The sequence below is a fragment of the Cynocephalus volans genome, chromosome 10, assembly GCF_027409185.1.
Source record: "Cynocephalus volans isolate mCynVol1 chromosome 10, mCynVol1.pri, whole genome shotgun sequence".
Taxonomy (NCBI): domain Eukaryota; kingdom Metazoa; phylum Chordata; class Mammalia; order Dermoptera; family Cynocephalidae; genus Cynocephalus; species Cynocephalus volans.
Genome location: NC_084469.1, coordinates 110740325 through 110761955, shown reverse-complemented (window position 1 = coordinate 110761955; position 21631 = coordinate 110740325). Strand labels below are relative to the sequence as shown.

The 21631-nt window shown below is 53.3% G+C and overlaps 2 protein-coding genes across 3 annotated transcripts in view; one reads left to right on the top strand and one right to left on the bottom strand.

The window, feature by feature from the left end:
• Positions 1-1549, top strand: part of SLC25A42 (solute carrier family 25 member 42) — a 28418-nt gene extending 26869 nt beyond the window's left edge. The window contains exons 9-10 of the transcript XR_010024662.1: positions 102-757; positions 1416-1549. The gene's annotated coding sequence lies outside the window, so the exon portion shown is untranslated. The remainder of the gene's footprint in view (positions 1-101; positions 758-1415) is intronic.
• Positions 1550-6753: 5204 nt separating this feature from the next.
• Positions 6754-18504, bottom strand: TMEM161A (transmembrane protein 161A). Of its 2 annotated transcripts, XM_063110872.1 has the most exons (12): positions 18454-18504; positions 15766-15869; positions 15091-15171; positions 14702-14799; positions 14420-14576; positions 13895-14046; positions 9263-9323; positions 9006-9149; positions 8799-8912; positions 8479-8653; positions 8259-8355; positions 6754-7976 (listed from the first exon to the last, which is right to left on the bottom strand). In XM_063110872.1, exons 1-12 carry the CDS (start codon positions 18454-18456, stop codon positions 7723-7725), a joined length of 1440 nt encoding a protein of 479 aa, XP_062966942.1. In that variant the 5' UTR covers positions 18457-18504; the 3' UTR covers positions 6754-7722. The 2 variants fall into 2 exon arrangements, with proteins under 2 accessions (XP_062966942.1, XP_062966943.1); XM_063110873.1 differs by lacking the exons at positions 15091-15171; positions 15766-15869; positions 18454-18504 and adding an exon at positions 15006-15062.
• Positions 18505-21631: the final 3127 nt, after the last annotated feature.

Sequence of the window (21631 nt, the reverse complement as noted above, 5' to 3'; positions counted from 1 at the left end):
ACTCCAAAACATGTTTGAAGTTATTTTGGCAAGTTTTTTAATAAATAACGTTTAGAATAAAAGTCTTTTTTTTTTTTTTTCCTGGTGGCTGGCCGATGCAGCGATGAACCCTGGACTTTGGTGTCATCAGCACCACGCTCTAACCGACTGGACTAACCGGCTAGTCCTGGAATGAACATCTTGAACACACTTTTGTTGTTTGAACTGTGAATACATACTATGATTTTCCAGAAAACACCGACAGTGCAAAAGGGTCTATGAAACGTAGTTCCGCCTCCCAGTTCCTTCCACAGGGGCATCTCCTGTCTCCCTGCAGAGAGATTCTGTACATACACTCTTGTCTGTTTGGGGGCATATGTGGCAACTCACGATGTCAGGTAGGATGGGCTGCATCCTGCCGCAGCCAGCACAGCCCCGAAGTCCCACGGGCTTGAACAGAACTAGCTCTCCCCTGAGCCCTGCACTCCAGGACTCACCGACCACAGGGGCAGGAGGATGAGGCCACCAGAGGGTCTCAGCAGCAGTCGAGGCTCACTTCACCTGCAGCTGGTTGGCCAGAGTGACTCGCAGGGCCCGCCCACCACAGGACAGAAGTGGGAGCCTGTGCTCCACTCTCTGCTGTCGTACAGCAGGATTTCTCAGGAGTCGGTTGCGCCTGTGCACGGGGCTGTCTGATCAGCTGTTGCTCGGTGTCCCCCCGGAGGACGGCCCATGATGGAATTCACCCATCCCTTATTGATGGGCAGCTAGGTTATTGGTGAGTTGTTGCCACAACAACACGGTAGTGAGTTGGTGGGGGCTGCTGAGCTGGCTCCCCCACATCCACCCTGAAGTTCTGGTCAGAGTCCCACCTGTCACACCAGCCCTTGGAGGACGTCAACCCCTGTGCACTCCCACCCACCACTGTGGCATCCCCTTATAGCACAGAGATGGGCTGGTGGCCCTATCTTGGCTGGTGACAGTGGAGAAGATGTTTGCTGGCTGCTTCCATGCACAGCCTCTGGAAGCAGTCTTCTCCTCTCTTGATGTCCCTGGAGGGAGAAACTCTAGCCTGGGTGCTTGTTGGGACCACCTTGTGACCAACCCCAGGGTGAGGCTGACACTGCAGAAAGTAGAGCAGAGATGAAGAGAGAAGCTTATTCTCAGTGACACTGGGCTGCTGTATCCAACATTACCTGAAGCTCAGCTGTCTCTCAGCTCCTAGTAACATAAGTCACTTAATTCCCTAAGAGTTGAGTTTTCTGTCACTTGTTGATGTGGATTGATGTGTCTGTCTCCTCCAAATTCATGTGTTGAAACCTGACCCCCGAGGTAATCATATTAGGAGGTGGGAGGTGATTGGAGCCCTCATGAATGGGATTTATACCCTTATAAAAGGGACCCCAGAGAGCTCCCCCATTCTTCTCCCACCACAGGGAAAAGACACCATTTATGAACCAGGAGGCAGGTCCTCACCAGACGCCTCTGCCTGCACCTTGATCTTGAACTTCCCAATCTTCAGAACTGTGAGCGATAAATTTTTGTTGTTTATAAGCCACCCACTCTATGATAGGTTTGTTATAGCAGGCCAAACAAAGACATTTGTTGACCAAGTACTTTCTGAAACAGATATTTTGGTATGTGCCCCGAGTGTTCGTTGTGCTAGTGTGCCTGTGGCATGAGTTACTAGGAATGATATTGCTGGGTCAAAGATCAAGGAATAAATTAACACCATGGCTGATGCTGCCAGTACCCCACCCCAAGCCCAAGCTTCATGGTCCCAACCAAACGCTGTAAGCACCTGCCATCCAGCCTAGGGGCTTCCCCACAGGCCCACAACCCAGCAGCCTGAGCAGCCCTCAGCCAATGACTGTGGAGAGTTGGAAGATAAATAGCCCAGCCTGTGCCCCCAGGGTGGGCCTGCTCTGAGATGACACTGCCCCCCTCAGGTCCCCAGGGGGACTGAGGCCTATGCCCACAGTGTCACCTGCTCATTGGCACCCCCTGCTGGGCACTTTCCCTCCTTATCTCAAGTCCCCACCTCCCAAGTGGGGCTTCCTGGGGTCACCGCCTGGAGAAACCACCAGCCCTGAGTCCTCATGTCAGGGTCATCTTTTGGGGGTATCTATCCAAAAAGGAACAGAAACGCCAGATACTCTTGCAAAGAGATCTTTCAGTTTACACCACATACGCACCAGCTTTTTTTTTTTTTTTTTTTCTTTTTTCTTTTAATGGCTGGCCTGTGTAGGGATCTGAATACTTGACCTTGGTGTTACAATCACCAGCCTTTTTGATCTTTGCGCATCTGACGGAAAAAATGCTGTCTCAACCCTAACCTGGTTGGTTGATTTTCTCACCAGCCTCTCTTAAAGCTCTTTCCTTGTTAGAACAGCTAACTTTTTCATGTTCTTCTTGCTAGCTGATTTTTCACTCCCTAACAGCTGGGTGTTTGGGTGACTGTTGCCAGCTTTTTGCAACAGAAATAACAGTGTGATTGTTGCCCTTGGTCCTGGCTCCTCTACACAAGGGTGAGATTCTCCCTGGGGTGTGTCCATAAGGGACCTTCGGCCATGGGGTCACCTCCGTGAGACCCTGCCAAAGCACTCCCCAGAGTGTTCCTATTGACAGAGTTGCCCACTGCAGCATGCAGGGTTTATGCTGCCCCGTGGCTCACCCCCGGTGGCCTCCAACTTTCTCATCTTCTCCTGCTGGGGGTGTGACGTGATATCTCATTGCAGTTTCAGGTCGCATCTTTCCATGACCTCTAGCCAGGCAGGGCATCTATTCCTGATTGTTGGCATTTATTTTCTTCCCTCCTCTTAGTCATCCTGCATGTTGCAACCCAAACACCAGTCCCAGCAGGAGAGGCAAGAGCTGGATCAGAACGTGAACAGGAATGTCGTGGGCGTGCCGTGTTGCGCCCTAGTGAGCGGGAGTGGCACAATGGGTTGGGGGGTGCCGGCTGCTTCACAGACTGACCCCTGAGAGCTCCTGTGTGCGATGTGTCTTGTCCCTTCTGCCAAGGGGCCAGTTGGGGTTCCTAGACATGTTTCTACCCTGCATGGCCTTCTTCAGGATGCTGTCCTTGGTGGGCATGCTGCTCTGTCTCTTGCTGAGGAAATCTTGGAAAACAGCGCCCTGGAGCTGACGGGAGGCGGGGGACAGCACCGGCTGCAGCTCCTGAGTCTGGCAGTGGGGAGCCATGGCAGGTGTTTGAGCAGGGGAGGGACTGAAAGAGGTGAGGTTGCAGGTGGGAGGTCAGGGGGAGAGTTGAGCTGGGCTCTGGGCAAGAGGAAGGATGCAGAGTCTGTGGGCTGAGAAGGTACAGAGGACTCTGGCTGAACAGTGAGGCCAAGAGCCCATCGGGGCTTGACGGGCACCTCAGCTCCATGCAACCCAGCACCTCTCCACTGTGTTTGCTCTCTCTGCCATGTATGTGACTGGCTCTCTTTAATACTTTATCAGATCATTGTATGTTATCCACGGAGTTTTTGGGTGTCCAGATCTTGGCTCTATATTCCTGGTGAACTGGTCATTCTTTCACTGAGTTGTGACCCTGTTTGTCAGCGATATCACTTTTGACCCCCCCTGGCTTTGCTCCAGCAGCATCTTGTGGCATGAGCTCTGGAATTTTCTCTCAGGAAAATCCCTTGGGCTTCCCTGAGGGAGACAGCCCCACAAGGGGTCTCAGATTGGGACGGAAACTCTCCCAAAGCCTCCCTCTGGCTGCTGGGCACAGTCTTGAGCAGGGGACGGGCCACAGCCTGGACGAGCAGCCATGTGGGAGTGCTGGGTGAGGGGCCAAGATGCTCAGGTTCAAGGAGGGGGGTTGGTTTTGAAGATTGAGCCAACAGGTTGCCCAGTGTGCTGGATGTGAGGAGTCAGAGAAGGCGGGGTCAAGGTGACCCCAAGTTGTGGTGGATCAGGAAGGATGGAGCTGGTGTGACCGAGGGGGGGGAGGGGAGGGGAAGGGACCAGCAGGAGTGGTCAGTGGGGGGTTGGGGGGGTGACCAGGCAGTGACAGGCAGAGGGGACAGTGGGGACAGGAAGGCACAGTCCCAGGGCCTGATGCTGCCACCTGGAGGGAGAGGAGCCCCGAGGACTGACTTGGATTGCACAAGGTCAAGGCCCCAGGGACCTTAACAAGACGTAAGGCTGCATTTTAGATTTAGTTGCTGATTGGTGCCGCCTTCTTTTCATCCTGTTCTTCTGTGCTCACTTCTCTTGAGTCGGAGGTTGTATTTGTTTGTTTTGGTTTTTCTTTTTTATTCTTTTTTTCTTTTTCTTTCAGCTGGTTTGGAAACAGTATTTTGTTTCTTCTAATGCAGGGCTTCCCAGCCTCAGCACTGTTGACATCTGGGGCCAGAGTGTTCTCTGGGGTGGGGGTGTCCTGGGGACAGTAGGCTGTTGAGCAGCATCCCTGGCCACCAGTTACCAGGAACAACCCTCTCCCCATGGTGGTGACCAACAAAAATGTCTTTAGATGTGGACATATGTCTCTTTGGAGTAGAATAACCCCCTCAAGTAAGAAGTTTCCCCAAAAAAGCACGTGTTGGAAGCTTAATGCCCAGAGCAACAGTGTGGGAGGGGGCTCCTAGTGGCAGGACCCCACCCTCACGTGTGGATTAAGCCTCTCTGGCTGGCTCTCACACTTCCCTCTTACTTCATGTCATGATGCGGCAAGCAGGCCCTTGCCAGGTGCAGGCACCATGCTCTTGGACTTGCCAGCCTCCAGAACCATGAGCCTAATAAATTTCTGTTCTTTGTTAATTACCCAGTCTCCAGTATTGCTTTTTTTGTGGTGGCTGGCCCACACAGGGATCTGAACCTGCGACCTTGGTGTTACAAGGCTGCACTCTAACCAACTGATTTAACTGGCCAGCCCCTCCAGTATTGTTACAGCAGAAAATAAGCACCTAAGACAGGTAGTTACAGTTCACGTTAACAAAACTTAAAATATTTATCTACCCTGAATGCAAGGACCTCCCCCACCTCTTCCATCTTTACTATTTTTTTCTGAGTGTGGTTCCATCTGATTTTGGACTGATCTCACTCTTACACTGCTTTTTTTTTTTTTTTTTTTAATTGTTGAATGTGTCATAAAAAGAAGAGGCTGTAAAATGTATATGTGATTTAATGAACCACAATGAGCGCCTGTGACCATCACTGTTTCTTCCTGCCTTAGTGGTCCCCTGGGTACGCCACTCCCCATGTCATACCTCCTATGCCCAGCATTTGTGTCAATAACTCCCTTGCTTTTCTCTATGACGTTCCTACCTTCATATGTGTCCGTAAACAATATGGTATTGATCACCAAGCATGGAAAGCTCACACAGCCCTGGCTGAGCAAGGAAGAGCCAGGTGGTCTGAGGCACCAGTGGCAGGAGGGGCTGTGGCCAGTGGGCTCAGAGCCCTGCCAGATTTCAGGTGATGTGGAGTTCCCAGTGAGTCCTGAGGTGCCTGGGGACAGTGCAGGCTCTGCAGAGCTGGGAAGCAATTCTCCACCACTAGGTGTGGCCTGTTCTGTCCTCTCTGGGAGTTGGTACAATCTTCTTCATTCTGGAACTTCCCAGAGACATATCTCAGGATGGGGCTCTTGTCACCCAGCATCAGCCACCTGGAACTTTCTGGACCTGGGGAATTCCCTTGCACTGTTCCATGGAGTGTCTCCCTCTGTTTCTTTGAATCCCTCCCCCCAGAACTCTCATTAGCTGGAAGGTTCCTCTTCTGGACCAGTCCTCTGATTTGCTTTTTGTCTTTTTTTGTTTCCCATATCTTCTTTTTTTTCCCCTTACCATCTTTTATTCCTTTTTGTTCCTTTTTATTCTTTTTTCTTTTTAGTCCTTTTTAGATTCCTTTGTATTCTTTTTCGTCTTTCTGAAAGATTTCAACAACATTGTCTTTCATCTGCTTTTAATTTCCAAGAGCTCAAAAAGAAAACAAAAAATGGTTCTTCACATGTTCATTTTTAGTAGTGGTCTGTTCTTGTTTCATGGATAAAGTCTCTTCTGTCTGAGAACATTCTGGAATGTTTCTTCTTCCCGTAGAGTTGGCTTCCCTGATGCTTTTTTGTTTTTTACACTGCATGTTTCCTCAGATTCCTGGAGATCCCACCTCCCCCACCCCACCCCATCTGCTGTGACTAAGGATGGAGACTGAGACAAGCAGGATGGACGACCAAGCGTGTGGGGGGGTGCAGGGACTCAAAGCTACAGCAGTGGCTAATGGGGTGCTGGTGTCTTTAGGTCTTTCTTCTTGGGCCAGTTGGATTCCCCAGGAGTCTCATTCCTCGAACACTCTGGAAGCTAGTGGGGGAGTGTAGCTGCTGGCTCTCCGTTCAGCCTTCAGTTTATGCAGTCACCTAATCCCCTTCGCACCATACCTGCCCCCCAGCCTCACTTCCCTCCTGTGGTGTCCAGTGGCATTATGGGGGACCCAGCACCTGAGAACTCTCCAAACAGCTTCCACCTGGCAGCCTGTGTCCCACTCCCACTCCCACCCTCAGCCCAGCCCTGCAGGTCCTGGCATTGTCAGAGAGCCCAGAAGGCCATACAGATAAACTGGGCTGTTTCCTGGGCTTAGACTTCAATGTCCATGAGATTGGTGGTCATCTGGCTCCTCCCCAGATTCCTAGTTTCCAGAATGTTCTGCTTTTACTGGAGTAAAATTTTGAGAAGGATCAAAATCAGATGCATGCTTCTAGTTCATCGTAACGCAGAGGGCATGAACCCTATTTTTGATATACTTTTCACTTTCATCCACATAACAGAAATGCAGAGTTTGAAACATGAGGGCCGCTCAGAGGCCTTGGGCTCCCATCCTGGTGACGGAAGTGGCTGTGACTCATCTTTTTTATTCTTAACAAACATTTTACATATACAGAAAGGTTACATAATCCACCTGTATGTTATGATACACACGTGCACACACACCAGTGTCTCACCTCACGGTCAGAGCAACAGGACATTCCAGGGTGCTTGACAGCCCCATGTCTATTCCCCTGAATCCCCGTGGCCTCAATGTGCCCATCTGCCTGCAGGTGACCTTTATAGGAAAGCAGTCACCTGTGCACCTGGGGCTGACGGCCGCAGCACCACCGGCTCACCTCCCTCCCATTTCTCTCCTGTGATTCTTTTTCCTTCTAGTTTTCTTCCTGCTCTTCCTCATGGTGCTCACCTCTCTGGTCCTCCCTCCCTCCACCCACCTCTCCTCTCAGCTATGACTCCCCCTCCATTTCTGATCTCCTCCTCCAGCTCTTCCTCTGGACTCTTGAATCTCTTCTCACCCTTCTCTCCTCTCTCTCTACTTCCAGGCCTTTGCTTACCACTTCAGTCCCGCTGTGCTCTCCAGGCCTCCAGGGCCACCCCCTGCACCCAGGCGGTGCCACATATGCAGGAAGCCACTACCCTGCAGCACTCACCTTCCAAACCACTCAGATCCCATTTGTAAAAATCGGCCTGCTCTTTTATTTGTCCAGAAGAGCAGCCCTCGCTCAAACCCAGTACTCGCACGTCACTTCAGTGACATTGGCTGTGGGAACCCCCTGCCGCAGGGCCCAGGGAAGACAGTTTTGAGGCAGAAACGCGGGATCCAAGGGGGGCCACGGCTCAGGCACTGCGGTGAAGGGGACGGTGAGGAGCACCAGCCCCATCTTGCTGGGACTCTGAGCACACACGAAGGGGGCAGCCCGTGTCCTGCTGGCCCAGGACCATCCTTCGGGGCCCCAGCAGAGTCTGCAGCCACCTAGGAGCCGGCCAAGTGCTGGTGGAAGTAGAGGCCGAAGAGGCTGGAGAGCAGCTGGCAGGCGGCTGTCCACCAGATAAGGGAGGACAGGACTCCGCGGAGGAAGAGAGGCGTGAGCAGGCCGCCCAGGGCCCCGGCGATCTGGGCTGCCGTCTGCTGGACCTCGTCCTCCCCGGGGCCGATGGGGACAGTGCTGGCTGAGGACAAGGCCGGGGACAGTACCGGGACTGGGCCCAGGCCCCAAGAGTAACCGCCTTCAAGTAGAGAAGGTTGGAGGCAGATATGAGTGGAGGCACAGGAGGGGTCGGCCTCTCAGGCCCCATCTTGGCAAACACTCCCAGCCCCTGGCCCGGGCTCCACCTCCTGCCTCGCCCTGCCCAGGTACACCCCCTGCCCCGCCCTGCCCAGGTACACCCCCTGCCCAGGCCCCACCTCTTTCCCAGGCCCCTCCCCCTGCCCAGGCTCCTCCTCTTGCCCGGGCTCCACCTCCACCGCATCTTCCGGCGGGTCCCTGTCCCCACCATGCAGCCTCTCACCCAACGACTTGAGCAGCAGCGTGCAGTTGAGGGTGAGGATGAGCGGCGTCAGGTACTGCAGACTCACCACCGTCACGTAGCAGTAGACTCGGACCACCTGGTGGGCAGTGGTGGCTGCAGCGGGCCTTCCAGGTTGGCGGTGAACTCACGCCCGAGAGACAGGAAGGCCCGGCCGCCCGCAGCCCCGGGTTCCCTCCCCGCCCGAGGCATCCGTCCGTACCCGCCGCTGGATCTCACGGGCCTCGATGCGGCCGGCCTCCCGCTGCAGCTGCTCCACACGGGCCTTGGCCAGGCACAGGTAGGCCTGCAGGTGGGGCCGGGTCACCGCCAGCCGCAGCAGACACAGCGCCACCAGCACCCAGAGGCGCACTGAGTCGAAGGCCGAGTCCGACAGCCTGCGCCAAGGGGGGCGCGGGTGAGAGAGCTAATGAGGCCGCCCCGTCCCCCAGGATCTTCCCCGGACCTTCCCTGAGCCTCAGAGACTGGAGTACACAGAGGGGGCCCCAGCTGCCCTCCCCCCCAGCCCCACCCAGTACGCACAGGGAGAAGGGTGTGCCCCCAGAGGGTGCCTGGTGCAGGAAGTCCCGTGCAATGGGCTTCGTCCAGAGCCACAGGATGAACAGGGGAGATAGGAAGCTGATGTGCAGGAGGAACCTGGAAGGGTGGTGGCGAGGACAGGGAGGAGTGACACGTGAAAATCCTATCTTGGCTCCCAACTCCCCCCACCCACCAGGCAGTCCACATAACTGCAGTATGGGCCGGTCCTCTGACATGGTCAGTGCGTCGCGATGGGTCTGGGCCATCCGCAGGCCAGGGAAAGTGAGGAATGTACCCAATATGGAGCCCACCACTGCCAGCCCCACGCGAGTGGCCAGCTTGACCACAGGGAGCCTGGGGAGAACAGCAGGTCAGAGAGGCCCCACAGCCAGTCAGAACCGTGCCTGGGACACCCTGGGAGGCCCCCAACCAGCCCCCTGTCCCTAATCCCCAGCCCCAGGACTCACGCCCAGTCCCAGCCCTGCTTCTTCAGAAGTGGCTCCAAGTTCTGGGTCATGCTGGCCAGGCCTGGGGAAGATAAGGAGAGGACAGAGTACAGTGGATTCCCAGGGTCTCTAATTCCATTCTGCACCGCTCCCGGACGTCCTCTTGGTCCTCAAGTAGTAGGAATGCATCAGTGGTGGTCAAGCCCTGTGCCAGGCACCAGGACAACTTTGTGCTGCAGTTCTGTCTGCAGGGCTCTCTTCAAGAAACAGAAGAATGCACCAGGCAGACACTCCTCATTGGGCTGGCGACATGGGGTGAGTCTGCTGAGTTCGAGCTTCCTGGATTATACCAGGAATCTGGGGTTGGGGTTGGGGGAGATGAAGGGCTCCTGCAGGAGAAAACCAAAGTATTCCTGGGGGAAAGAGTCCTCAGTTCAGCCTCCAAGATTTTCCACAGATTAAGAGCAAATAAATATGACCTCACAACAAAAAGCGCCAAACCTCAAGGAAACAAACCACCCTAAAGGAGAGTGAGCAGAAAAAAACCAAAATATTAGTTTCGAACCCAAGGACTTCAGAAATTGGTATTATCAGTTATGTGTGAAATAATCAAGGAAATAAAGTTGGAGTCATAGAACAGGGGACATGAGACTACCTTCAGATGATTGGCAGATTTTCTTTTTCTTTTCTTTTTTTTCCCCCCCTTTTTTCTTTTAAAAGATGACCGGTAAGGGGCTCTTAACCCTTGACTTGGTGTTGTCAGCACCACGCTCACCCAGTGCGCTAACCGGCCATCCCTATATGGGATCCGAACCCGTGGCCTTAGTGTTAACAGCACCGCACTCTCCCGAGTGAGCCACGGGCTGGGCCTTGATTGGGCAGATTTTCAAATGAACTAAATTCAGCTCTCTCTGTCTCTCTCTCCCTTTTTTTGGGCAGCTGGCTGGTACAGGGATTGAACCCTGGACCTTGGTGTTATTAGCACCTTGCTCTACAGATCAACAAGAAAGAAACAAAACAACAGACAGCCCAACACAAGCTTTACAGTACTGGATTAGGCAAGGATTTCTTGTCTGTGACTTCATTGGCACAGGCAACAAAAGGAAAAATAGACAAATTGGACTTTGTGAGAATTAAACACTTTTGTGCACTGAAAGACGTTGTCAGGGCTGGTGGGTTAGTTCAGTCGGTTAGAGCGCAGTGTTGATAACACCAAAGTCTAAGGGTTCAGATCCCCACACCAGCCAGCTGCCAAATTAAATACATACATACATACATACATACATACATACATAAATGACATTATCAGAGTAAAAAGGGAAACCACATAATGGGAGAAAATATTTGCAAATCATATACCTTATAAAGGATTAATATCAAGAATATGTAGAAGACTCCTGAGACTCAACAATTAAAAAAAAAAAAAAAAAAAAACCTGGGGCCGGCCTGTGGCTCGCTCGGGAGAGTGCGGTGCTGCTAACACCAAGGCCACAGGTTCGGATCCCATATAGGGATGGCCGGTTCGCTCACTGGCTGAGCGTGGTGCTGACAACACCAAGCCAAGGGTTAAGATCCCCTTACCGGTCATCTTTAAAAAAAAAAAAAAAAAAAAAAAACTGACTAAAAAACGGGCAAAGGACTCGAATAGACATTTTTCGTATAAACAGCCAGCAAGCACACGATACGATGCTCAACATCTCTATCATTAGGGAAATGCAAATCAAAAGCACAGTGAGATACCACCTCACCCCCACTAGGATGCCTACTATCCTAGAGAAAAAAGAAGGAAAAAGAAACAAAGAAAGAAAACAGGTGTTGGCGAGGAAGTGGAGAAATTGGAGCCTTTGTGCACTGCTGGTGAGGATGTAAAATGGTGCAGCTGCTGTGGAAAACAGTCTGGCAGCTCCTCAAAAAATTAAAACTACAATTACTGTATAATCCAGCAATTCCACTTCCGGGTACATACCCAGAAGAACTGAAAGCAGGGTTGCAGAGAGATATTTGCACATCCATGTTCATAGCAGTGTTATTCACAATAGCCAAAAGGTGGAAGCAGCCTGCCTGCATAAACACAATGCGGTAGATCCATACAATGGAATATTATTCAGACTTAAAAGTGAAATTCTAGGGCCGGCCAGTGGCTCACTCGGGAGAGTACGGTGCTGATAACACCAAGGCCACAGGTTCGGATCCCATATAGGGATGGCCGGTTAGCTCACTGGGTGAGCGTGGTGCTGACAACACCAAGTCAAGGGTTAAGAGCCCCTTACCGGTCATCTTTAAAAAAAAAAAAAAAAGTGAAATTCTAACACCTGTTCATGGATGAACCTTGAGGACATTATGCTCAGTGACAGAAGCCAGACTCAAAAAGACAAATGCTGTATGGCTCCCTTATATGAGGTTCCTAGGGCTGTTAGATTCACAGACAGAAAGTAGAATGGTGGTCACCAGGGGCTGGGGAGGGGCATGGGGAGTCAGTATTTAATGGGGACAGAGTTTCAGTTTGGGAAGATGAGAAAGTTCTGGAGATGGATGGGGTGATGGTTGCACAATAGTGTGAATGTATTCAGTGCCACTGAACTGTACATTTACAAATGGTTAAGAGGGTGGATTTTATGTTTTACCTACTACAATTAAAAAAAAAAAAAACTAAAGGGAAAAAAAGACATACAGCCTAAAAGAAAAATGGGCTACCATATGAACAGGCATTTCACAGAAGAGGAAACGTGAATCATGAATAAATGGGAAAAGGTCCTCAGCTTCCCTGGTCATCAGAGAAATGCATGTTAAGGCCACAGAAGGCACCGGTCCCCAGCACAGGTGCTAGCATGGTGAAAATCCAGCACTGTCTGTTGATCTTTTTTTTTTTTTATTGTACATGTTTATGAGGTACGGTTTGTTATTTCAATACATGCATATTTTGTATAACGACCCAATCAGAATAATCAGCATGTCTACCACTTAAACATTTATCATCTCTTTGTGGTTAAAACATTCAATATCTGCTTTTCTGGCTATCTATCTTGAGGTACACAGTACAGTATCATTAGCTATTGTCACCCTAGGGCACCAGAATGATCTCGATTCATTGAAACCTTACTGTTCCCATGAGAGACGGGTGCAGCTACCACCCATCTAGTTATTATTTAAGAGGTAGGTTCGCAGGTGCTCATATTATTTTGCTTTATAATTTGCATACAGACGTTCTTTTGTACAGATCAAACATTATTTGATTTTAAAAAATGGAAAGGCAGGGAGAATTGGAGAAGGTAAAACTCAAGGAGTCAGTAGGGCCGTGTGGACCAAAGTGAGGATTTTTGTCTTTCTCCTAAGACCAGTCTGGTGCCAGGCAGAGAGGTAATGTGATCCAAATTATGTTTTTAAAAGATCATTCAAGAAATAAAGTCAATCCCAACACAGGGCAATAATTAATATTTGAGGTGATGGATGTGTTGATTAACCTGATTTGATCATTACACACTATATACATGTACTGAAATATCACACAGTACCCCATAAGTATGTACAATTATTATGTGTCAATTAAATTTTTTTAAAAGAAAAGAAATAAAGTCAAATGATAAACAGTAAAGTGAGAAAAAATATTTGCAACTCCTATCGCACACAAAAGCTAGTTTCCTTAATATATAACGAGCTCCTATAAATCAATAAAAGGGCCAACAACCCAGTTTAAAAAAAAAAAAAAACTGGCCAAAATAAATGGACAGACCCTTTCAGGAAGAGAAATAAAACTGGCTCTTCAACATGTGAAAAGATGTTCAACCTCATTTATATTTTCACCCATCAGACCACCCAAGACATGAAAGTCTGAGGAAATGCATTGGAGAGTATGTTGGGGAAGAGACACGTACATAAACCTTCTCCTGAAGGGCAACTTGCAACAGTATCAAAACTACAAATGTACTTTCTTGCACAGGGACACAAGCACAAGGTTATTCCTGTACAACACTGTTCTGCAACAACGTGGTTTTGAGCAACAATGTTTCATAGTAAAAGACCTAGACGCCCATAAATAGGGTCCTGCTTAAATAATCATAGAACATCCATAAAATGAAATACTAAGTAGCCATTATGAAAAAAAGACACTGTATGTAGTGTCAAGGGACAACCTCCAATATTTATTGTTTTCAAGGGAAAAAGTTCAGGTGTAGAGATGTATTTTGTGTGAATAAGAAAAGCGGCTCCCTGGATTTCCTCTGGGGAGGAAGACCGTTAAGGAGGGTGATTTTCACTCTATATGCTCTTGTACTTTATGAATTTTATACCATTTACCAGATTAAATTAGAATAGGTAAGTATTAAACACTTACCAGATTAAATTAGAATAGGTAAGTATTAAACACGGCAGCTGCTGGGTAGGGGACAGACTGGAGCAGAACAGAAGAGCTATAGTCACAGGAGTCCACCAGAGACAGTGAGAGGGGAAATGTCCTGTCATCCTCAACGCCCAATGGGGGGGGGGGGGGGCCAGGGTGGCAAGCACCTGAGGCTCAGGAGCCACCATAGTCCAAATGGAGACTGCTGGGCCCCAGAAGCACTCTCCTTCACCTACTGTGTGCCAGACGAACACGCCCTGGTCAGCTTACATGAGGGAGTGTTGGGGGCGGTGGCCCTATGCCAAGCCTGCACTCACCTGGCTCCAGGCCCAGCTCAAGGGTGTCCTCCTGCACCACTTGCACCAGCATGGCCAGCAGCAGGAACAGGAAGGCGAAGGTGAGGCAGACGGAGCGCTCGCCCCCCTCCTCGGCGCTGAAGTACAGCCGGGTCACCATCAGGAACACCTTGCTGGGGGGCGGAGCTAAGGAGGTCTGGGGAGCAGGTGCCCCTGCCCTGGTGATTCGCTTTGACAGAGAATGTGGTGGAAGGGACAGGGATGGGAGTGGGCTGACTCCGGGCAAGCCATCCCCTCTTGCTTCCGGCCCCTCTTGCTTCCTAGTGTTTCTGCCACCACCAAAGGACAAGACCACGAGGCTCGGTGATGAACCTATCCAGCTGAGCGCAGCCCAGACTGCCCACCACAGAGCCAGTGGCTGCTCTGTGCCACCGAGTTTGGGAGAGGTTAGTGGCACGGCAGGCTATTACTGACACAGCAGTTTGGGGGGACGGAAGCTTGAGTGCTGCCCCCACACGCCCACCCAGGGAGCAGGGGGGAGGATACATGGAGAAGGCCACAGTGAGCAGGCACCAGCACACGGCGATGTTGGTCTCTTTGGCAGGACCCAGCACATAGTAGTAGCCCTCGGTGAAGAGGTACACGCCACCCGAGTACACGGCAAAGTCCACAAACCACTGGTACTCCAGGAAGAAGCGCAGGACTGCGGGGAGCCCACGGCTCAGCCCTCGGACGCCCACCGAGGACGCTCTACCTCCCAACCCTCATGAGGGTGTGGTGACCCGAGGCCGAGGGAGGGGAGTTTGGGGACCGGGACTGGGCTGTTACCGAGGGCATCCACAGCCGTGAGGGGACAGGTCTCCAGCTGGAATGGGGTGTCTCGGGGCACCGACAACAGCTTCTCCTCACTAAAGCCATTGGCCCACCTGGGGGTAGGGGGAAAAAGTAGGGGTCAGTGGAGAGCCACACCCCACCCGGGGCCTGGGAGGATCTGCCAGGCCACGCTCAGAGCTCAGCAGGGGCCGGGCTGGCTGGCCCAGAGCAAAGCGCCATGAAACATTCGATGCTAACTTGATGGAGACCATCTCCTCAGACTGGGGACTCCCTGATTCACCTGTGCCCAGTGCCTCACCGGGAGAGTGGGGTGCAGGCCCTAGACCTGCAGCCTGGAGCTCCGGGCAGGAGCCGCTCGCCTGGGGTGGGCCGGCCTCACTCACCGCTCCTTCCTGCCTCTCGGCCGCGGCTTCCCCGCCAGAGCCCGCAGCGCCTCCTCCGAGGGGTGCTTGTATCGGAACAGACTGAGGGCAAAGACGGCAGTCAGGAAAGCTGCAGCATGGGGGACGGAGAAGTGAGCCCCAAGTCCGGGGGCTGAAGGTGGAGGGAAGACCGGGTCGGGGCCGGGCCAGGAGACAGCCAGGGAAGCGGGGGTGGAGGTGGGCTGGGGTAGCCGCAGTGAGGGGCAATTCTGGGGAAACGGTGGGGCCAACAAATCCAGGCCGCCCTGGACACCCCTGGATCTGCTGTCTAGCTCCCCTGGGGAAGCAGGCTAAGGAGAGAATTGTTTCCACCAGATTCTGAGGAAGTCAGAAACACAAACAGGGACAAAACTCAGAGCGGGGAGGGGGCTGTGGGGGCACAGATCTCTAGCGACAGCAGGGGTGGACAGGAAGCCAGGAGTGGGGGACGTGGGGAGTGTGGCGGTGGGATCTCGGGTGTGTGCGTCTGTCAGAACGGATCTAACGGTGCACTTCAACTACATTTCAATGAAAATTTTACCCCGCCCCCCGCAAAGCCTTCTAACGCGGGGGCGGGGCTTAGGGGCTGGGGGCGTGGCTTGGAGAGACAGGGGCGGGGCTCGGCGGGCTCCTCCGCGCGGGGGGGGCGGGGCTCACCTGCCGTTGCAAAGCAGCCAGCGCGCGAAGGAGCAGTGCGGCGCCAGCCTGTGCATGAGGGTGGCAGTGAGCAGGGTCACCACCAGCTGCACTCCGAGGACCGCCTGGGGGAGGGGACATGACGGGCAGTGCTTGCCAGAGGGTCACAAGCTCCCTTCTGCAGAACCCAGCCTATTTATAGCGAAGCCGGCCAGACGCGGGAGCGCGGCCTCCCTGGCTCCGGAGGCCTTACGGAGGGGCCTGTGGTGATCCCAGACTCAACCGTGGGAGCCTCTGCTGAGCGCGGACCTCCATCTGACCCGGCCCTGCCCCCTGTCAGAGGCCAGCCCCCCCCATCTCTGGCTGGAGCAGAGGCTGGGGTTCGCGGGTATGAATGTCCTGGAGTCTTGGTTTTGTCTTCTGGAAATGGGGTGCTTTCTAATTTGCTTCATGTATTCGTCACGACGACCTTCCGGCCCTACCACGAGCCCCGCGCACCCAGTGAAAGCGACTTCCCTCCCACTGCCGTCTCGCCCCCACTATGCACCAACCGCGTCTCCTGGTGGCTCTTCTAAGTCTCCCCCACCTGAAATGATCCCCGATGGCTCCGTCACCCCTCCTCCCTTTGTAATCAACCTCCTTGGGAAGCCATCCACGCTTCTGGCCACTATCTGTTTCAGTATAAAGACTTACACGTTTGAGTGGAATAGGTTTTTTTAAAATTGGAATCTTCTCACCAAGTTCTACATAACAACCTTTTCGACAATAATCAGAACACGTTTTCATGTGTACTTATTTTTAAACGTTTTGGAAAAAATCAGTCTGATGCTAAGCTGGGTTTTCCTGCTTGAATTCAGTAAATACCTATTTGCTATGAGTAATTATGTAAAATTATGGGCTCAGGAGAGCTGTCTACTAGTATTCTAGTATTGTAATCAACAACTTAAATGAAATAAAGATTATGTTCATATTGAATATTAAAATTAATTATTAAAATAATCCTTTAATCAGGCAAAAAATAAGCTAACTTAAATAGAAAAAGCTCTGGTGTGATGGCTATCAGAGCTAAGAACTGCTGAGAAATCCATCGTAAAAATAACCGACCAATATGATACTTATTTTCTCTATGCCTTTGACTTATAAAGTGATAACAGAAATCTTTTCTATTTTTATTTTTTTGGCAGCAGGCAGGTACAGGAATTGAACCCTGGACCTTGCTGTTATCAGCACCATGCTGTAACCAACTGAGCTAGCCGGCCAGCCTCACAGAAGTCTTTTTTTCAGTAATGAAATGAGGTTGGAGGCACCATCTTCTTTGTCTCCAAATCCTCATTGCTCGCCCTACCCTTCACCCAAGAACAGACAGGCCAGCGGGCACTACTGACCATGGCCGCAGGTCAGCAGGCCCTTCCAAGCCCAGTGGGTGGGGGCTTTCTGTAGCCCTGTCCTTTCTCCTAGAAGTTCAATGCCTCCTCCAGGCCCACCATTCCTGTGGACACCGCCCTCTGTCCTTCTAGGTGGCTCAGGCCCTTCCCAGTCTCACGATCAACCCCCAACTCCACTCTGCAGCCAGCAAGGCCCTGAGGACCCAGCTGGAGACCACCCGACTTCACTACCCGGCTCTCTCCACGGCCTTCTCTGCACCCAATGACTCGGGTCTCAGAGGCCCTCCTAGACCCGCGGGTTCTTCATCGCTGACCCCATAACCCTCTGAAACCTCCCAGGGAGGAGACCCCTGGTTCACACTGCATCCCAGCACCTCGGCCAGGAAGGACAGGAGTAAGGAGAAAGGGGGGGAGGGTCACGCATCGCTCCACCTAAGGCTCCCAAGGTCCATCCAAGGATGTTCCTCGCCTCCCGGACACCCAGCAGCCTCCAGTCTCAGAGTCAACTCTCTGCAGATGTCTCCGAGAATCTTCCGGAGCCCACGTCCCTCCCCTATTCAAATCCTTTCCCTGGACGTACGACCTGAGAACCCTGCTAAAATCAATGGGACTTTCCTCCATCCTGGTCCTGAGAGCCCTTGTCCTCACCGCCTACAGCCTCCCACACCCCGTCCAGGCTCCAGGGCTGTGCCTCCCTCTGCCCAGGCAGGACCTCTCAAGGCTGCAGGGGTCCCGCCCTTGCCCGGCATCAGGCCGGCCCACAGGGGCTGAGCCAAGTGTGAAGAACACACTCAACGGGATGGGCCCAGAGCCGCGTGACAGCTGTGCTGTCCCTGATTCTGAGACCCTCGTCCGGCCTGAGGCCACCAGACCCCCTCAGCCGGGCCCCACCTCTCAGGGCTCTCCCTGCCCCTGCCCTACACCCCGATACCCGCAGGGAACCCGACGGTCCCCGTCGGTGTGGCCCCACGCTGCTGCAGGACCCCCGTCCCCAGAGTGGGCCCCAGCGGGACCCCAGACCACCTAGGCAGTCTCCAGTTTCCTTTGCGGGACAACGACCACGCGGCAGGACCCCAGGCCCCTAAAGCGTCCGCAGAGGCTTGCCAGAGCCCCCAGAACGCTCAGGGGCATCCAGTCCCCTCGGCACGACCCCCGCAGAGGCTCTGCAGCGAGAACCGGGCCCCCCGAGAGGGACAAAGTCCCTCAGCGGGACGCCAGGTCCCTCCGATCCCCACAAAGGAATCCCCGTCCCCGCGGTGCCTCCCTGGACCCCCTCGGCAGGACCTGCCGCTCAGGACCCCCACGCCGCGGGGCACCCACTCACCATGTCGCCGGCCGGAGCTCAGTGCCCCGCGGGCCTGGGGCTTGGGCCCTCGGCGGGACTCGACCAATCAGAGACTGAGTCTAGTCTGACGAGCAGCCCGTGCGACCAATCAGGAGGCTAAAAGCCGGCACCTCTCTGGGGACCACCGGTGGCCGCGCTGCATGCCGGAAGTTGTGGTTGGAACATGCCGGGCGAGCTCGGGCCGCCCTCCGAGTGGACGGGCTGAGAAGAGACGTTTGCACGTCTCTGTTCTTCTCTGTTCAACATCTGTGTTCTCCCCTGGAAGTGCCTGTTGTCCACTCTACAGTGGACTGTCCATGATTTCTATTCTCCATTGGGCAAATCCACATTCCCCGTGCTGCACTGCGGGTTCCACACTCCCCGACCGTCCTCGGATGCTCCCTGTGTCTGTCCACATTAACCATCCCACATTCTGTAGCCCACATTAAGGTCCACGCTCATTGAGCACTGACCATTCCGCCATTTCTGCCTACGGAGGTCTTGAAAATGCATCTCTCAGATCTCCACGGATGCCCCAGTGCTCAGACTTCTGTCACCGTGTTTGTGCCCGGGCCACTCTTCCCAGGGGCTCTTCCAACCAGTGACTGTGATCCTGAAAGACTAACAGTGATATTGGCGCTGGTTGACCTCACCATGGTGTCCTTGTCTGTGGGTGTCTTTAGAATGGCTTCCACACAACCCTCCCTCCTCCTTTACAAGGGGAGACCCACAGAGCAACGGGGACGGAGCGGGGGTCTGACCCCAGACGCATTCCTGGAACCTGGTTCTCTGCCTACTGTCCCCTCATGGCCCAGGACTCCTTGAGCTGTACATGCACAATCACACACACACACACAGCATGTGATACAGCCCTCCCTGTGTCACATGACCTCTCTCCCAGACCCAGAGCCTGAAAACATGGGGTCGGTCCTCCAGAAGGATTTAATTTATTTATCACTATTTCTGTTTTATTTCTTACGCTTGGCTGGGGAGCGCTGAATTCGAAGCCCATCAGACGCCACCTGGTGGCAGATGGGAGAAGTGCAGCCTCTCAGGGATGGGGAAGTAGGACCAAGCCCACCTGCCCTTAGAAAGCAGCCCACGCACGTTTCAACGCGCCTCACACTGGACGCTTAGTCTAAGGGCACTGACGTCAGTAACTGGCCCGGCTTCTTGTCTATCGTGGGGGTGAGATCCAGAGGCTTGGAAGGAGCTCTCTCTAGCCATGCCTTGGTTTCCCCCAAGGCACCTGCTGCCTTGGCCCCACATCTCCTCCCCAGAACCTGGTCCTGTGTCTGGTTGCATAAGAGGCTGTGACTGTGACACCGTGTGTGGGGGGACACTGGGTGGGCAGTGCTTTACCCCATGAGGAAGGCCAAGATCCTTGTGATGGGGAGGTCCCCAGAAGGGTAGGTTACCCAGCTGGAGAGTTTGCCCCCGTGGGCTGATGCCGCCGTGCATGTGACCACGGTGCTGCTGGGTGTGCCGGGGGCTGCATGCTCGGCCCGACCTTCAGAGTCCGCTGATCACTGGAGCGGGGACAATGGTGCATACCTCCTCTGAGTGGGGGAGGGACAGAAGGGACCAGGAGGGGAGGACTTAGGGCTTGAGTCTGCGTTGGGTGGAAAAAATCTCCAGCCCAACTCGGACACTTTACAGAGTCCTTGAGTTCACCCCATCTGGGCTTCATTCCCTGCAGGCTCCCGCAGCACAGGGGCTGGCTCCCCCACTGCCCCCATCCAGGTTGGGGCTTCAAGTCACCTAGGCGCCCTCTTCCCTTCACCCCCACCTCTGAGTCATCCTCGAGTCCTGGTGGATCTGCCTCAAACACCCACAGAATGCCACTCCTTGGGCCACTGCCCCAGCCCACCTGCCCCGGGAACCCCGGGGAGGAGGCTATTCCACACTTTGATCATGCTTTGTCCCAAGACTGAGACACCAAAGCCCCAGCTTTGAGGGTGGCCAAGACTGGGAAGGTCACATGGGACAAACCCCAGCCGAGATGACACTCTATACACATACTTAGGCAAGAGTTCCCATCTCACAAAAAAGCTTCTGCCAAGGGCCGGCCCATGGCTCACTTGAGTGTAGTGCTGATAACACCAAGGCCACAGGTTCGGATCCCTATATAGGGGATTGCCGGTTAGCTCACTTGGGAGAGTGTGGTGTTGACAACACCAAGTCAAGGGTTAAGATCCCCTTACCGGTCATCTTCTATAAAAACAAACAAACAAAAGCTCTGCCATATACATCTATAGCCCTCCCACTCCTGCTCAACGGATCCCGAACCAAAGTCTTGGCCGGGGACTGGGGAGGGGAAGGTGCTGAGTTCCAGAGGCCGTGACTGATTTTGAGGCTTCTTATGCACGGTCTGTGTGCGCTCACGGGGGAAACTCCACTGCGGGGCGCTGCGGTGACAAGAGGGGATGAGGGTCTTGAAATTGTCAAGCTGCCCCGCCCACCTCTGTCTGAGCTGGGCCGATCGGCTGTAGCTTTAAGCAGAGTGTTGGGGGAGGGGTGGCGGGTTTTATAAGCGTCGATGCCAACACAATGTTTTCCATCTTCCTGTCCAAGTGTGTGACCTCCACTCAACAAACACTGTGTCTCGGCTCACAGTCAGAGGCCCTGTTAGCTCAGCTGGTTAGAGCACAGCCTTGTACTGCTAAGATCACAGGTTCGGATTCCCGAACCGGCCAGCCGCCAAACATAAAAATAAAAAGATACAAATGGTACCAGTTCGCAGTCATTGCCACTTTCCAGCTTGGGACAGTGCAGAAGGCTTCCTGGAGGAGGCGGACGTGGAGCTGGGCCTTGGAAGGTGGGAAGGAGTTTTTTTGTTTGTTTGTTTGTTTTTGGTTTTGGCTTTAATAAAAAAAGATGATGGGTAAGGGGATCTTAACCCTTGACTTGGTGTTGTCATCACCACGCTCTCCCAAGTGAGCCATGGGCCGGCCCTTGGGAAGTTTAGAAAGGAGGCGAGCTGAGAGTTGAGGGAGGTGCTGCGGTAGGGAAGACCAGCATGGTCCTCACGTTGGAACTGCAGGGGACCGGAGGTAGGGGAGATGGGAGACAGGGGCAGAGTGGGGTGGGGTGTGGGGGGCAGCTGAGGAGCTCAGCTTCCTCCCAAGGATGAGGGATGAGGGATGAGGACGAGCCTCCGACAGGTGATCAGGGAACG